The sequence below is a fragment of the Lactuca sativa genome, chromosome 3, assembly GCF_002870075.4.
Source record: "Lactuca sativa cultivar Salinas chromosome 3, Lsat_Salinas_v11, whole genome shotgun sequence".
Taxonomy (NCBI): domain Eukaryota; kingdom Viridiplantae; phylum Streptophyta; class Magnoliopsida; order Asterales; family Asteraceae; genus Lactuca; species Lactuca sativa.
In genome coordinates, this window is record NC_056625.2 from 265,538,933 (window position 1) to 265,541,490 (window position 2,558).

Consider the following 2,558-nt stretch of genomic DNA (forward strand, 5'->3'; position numbering starts at 1 on the left):
TGGGTAATCAGGTTATTTGTTTGACATGAATTATGTGAAGAAACAAATGAACTATGTTATTGTGGGTTGAAAAACCTTATGTACTTACCAGATTTCCCAACCGGACCCTCTCAGTTTATTTGTATCACAGGTGTCGATACGAAGCTACATTACATCAAGAGGTTAAAGGAGATGTAAATCACTAGTGTAAATGTATGTAAGGCCTTTTTATGCTTTTGTTTCTATATTGACGATGACATCCCAAAGTTTTAATACAAACAAAATATATTTCTTTGGAAATGCTTTGATAATATATTTATCATGTTTTCTGGGAACAAATTCCGTAATATTATTCTTTAAAAATGAATACTCTGATTTTCAAATAAGCATAAATAAAATTTTTAAAATGACTGTGAATTTAGGGGTGTCACACCAACCGATACAATGCTTTGACTATCGGAGTCGCACCTGGAACCAAATCAATCCTGAAATCCCTTTGACTCTCCGGAGGTACCCCTAGCAAATCCTTCGGGAACACATCCGGATAATCCCGCACGATCGGCACATCATCCACAATTGCCTTACCCAAATCTCTAGTATCCATGATATAGGCGACAAAAGCAGAACAACCCTGATGAAGATAACTTCTAGCCCTTGCTGCAGAACACATAATCAGCCCATGTTTCAGTCTCTCACCCTGAATCACCAACTCTCCCCTACTTAGGGTCCGAACCCGAACCAACTGTTTCTCACAGTCGATCACTGCTCCATTAGAGCTCAACAAATCCATGCCCACGATAACATTGTTCCCACACAGAGGAATGGGAACCAGATGAACCTGATACAACTCACTGAATAGCTTAATAGTAAACCCTCGATGAACCCTCACAACCCGAATGGACCTATCACCAACAATCTCCACATCCAAAGGACAATCTAGCTCCCCCGGAGCTCCAACAAATCTCTTGCTAAGCGCCAGAGATACAAACGATCAGGTAGCCCTTGAATCAAATAATACCAAAGCAATGATACTGTTCACAAGGATTGATCCTAAAATAAAACACATAAATATAAGCAACAATTCAATATAAATAAAGAGATAAAGAGAAGATACATACCCGTCACGGCAACAGGAGTTGCACGCGCCTCCTCCACGGTCAGTTGGAAAGCCCTGATCTTCACCGCAGGTGCCTCTGCCCGGCCCTGGCGTCCTTTAGTAATCCTCAATGTTTTAGGAGTGGGTGCTAACACCGGTCCTGCTGCAGCTGCTAAACTCGGACACTAGGCCTTCTTGTAGCCCCTCTGATTGGACTAAGAGCAAATCAAATAAGATGCCGGAGTGATGGGGGTGTTAGCAGTACAATCTCTGCTGATATGACCAGTCCGGCCGCACTTGAAGTAGCCAGAAGCATCCATCATGCACTTCGCCTCGTGCGATCTGCCGCACTTGCCACAGTGGCCTCGATCCTGTTGGCCCTTCCCTCTCATATCAACTACATTGGGCCTCATGCCCGAACCCTCAATACTGGACACAAAATTTGGCTTCATCTTCCTTTCCATCTCCAAATTAATCTCCAAATCAATCCCCTTCTCCATTTCCCTCACAGTCACATAAAAAGGAAAGCACTAGAGCTTCCTCATGTTACATTCAAAGATCAACTTGCATAATTGTTAACGAAAGCTATATGTAGAAGAGTATTTCAGTTCTCTCTTGATAAGCTAGGAAAGATGGACATACATTCTCCGCCTTGAGGGGAGTGTTGACGAGATCATTATTAGGAAATGTTGTTTATATCAATATTATATAATTCCTATAGAATAACATGTAGATAAGAAGTTGTTAGTTTCTTCCCTGTGTGTATGTATGTATATATATATATATATATATATATATATATATATATACATGTTGTAACATCCAAAATATGGTCCCAAAAATTTTCATTTATAATAAATAAAATAGTATCATCAATTGTCATCCATACATCTCAACGAAAACAAATATATCAAATTAGAGTAAATATCAATTGCGGAATCTCCATGGTGTGTGCGGTGCAGTTAGCTTGATCCCTTCCCCTTGGAACCGGAAATACCTGAAACAAACTAAATCCGTAAGCACAAAACATAGTCAGTTCCCTAAGATATTGATACCATACACATCATATAATGGGCCCCACCTACACTCGCATAACGGGCCCCGCCCTATGAGATACGAGCCTCACCTACACTCGCATAACGAGCCCCACCCCAAAAGAGATACGGGCCCCGTCCACACTTATAATACGGGCCCCGTCCACACTCATAATACGGGCCCCGCCCAGTAAGCATACATATACAAACACATACAAGTATCACACAGACAACAAGTATATCAACATAATCAACATGGGTCAGCCTTGGTGCCGTAGACGCGCTAAACCCGATGAGGAAAACTCACATCGGATGTTAAACAATAGTTGAATAGGTCCCGACTCTAAATATCAGCTCTACTCAACCCCTAAACATAAACAATTCCTTATATACAACTAAAAATGCCCCGATACCTCTTATAGGTCAAACTTGGTCAAAGAAAAAAGTCA

General features: G+C 41.1%; 1 protein-coding gene across 1 annotated transcript; it reads right to left on the reverse strand.

The window, feature by feature from the left end:
- Positions 1-406: 406 nt before the first annotated feature.
- Positions 407-1,575, reverse strand: LOC111919129 (uncharacterized). The gene is made up of 3 exons (XM_023914743.1): positions 1,431-1,575; positions 998-1,029; positions 407-817 (listed from the first exon to the last, which is right to left on the reverse strand). Exons 1-3 carry the CDS (start codon positions 1,573-1,575, stop codon positions 407-409), a joined length of 588 nt encoding a protein of 195 aa, XP_023770511.1.
- Positions 1,576-2,558: the final 983 nt, after the last annotated feature.

Excerpts from the sequence above, each read along its gene's own strand:
- LOC111919129 (XM_023914743.1), bottom strand. The coding sequence starts at position 1,575 with ATGGAGAAGGGGATTGATTTGGAGATTAATTTGGAGATGGAAAGGAAG. Across the intron at positions 1,030-1,430 it reads ACAGGATCGAGGCCACTGTG|GATCAATCCTTGTGAACAGT; the intron begins GCAAGTGCGGCA and ends GTTTTATTTTAG. Across the intron at positions 818-997 it reads TGAACAGTATCATTGCTTTG|GTTCATCTGGTTCCCATTCC; the intron begins GTATTATTTGAT and ends GAGTTGTATCAG.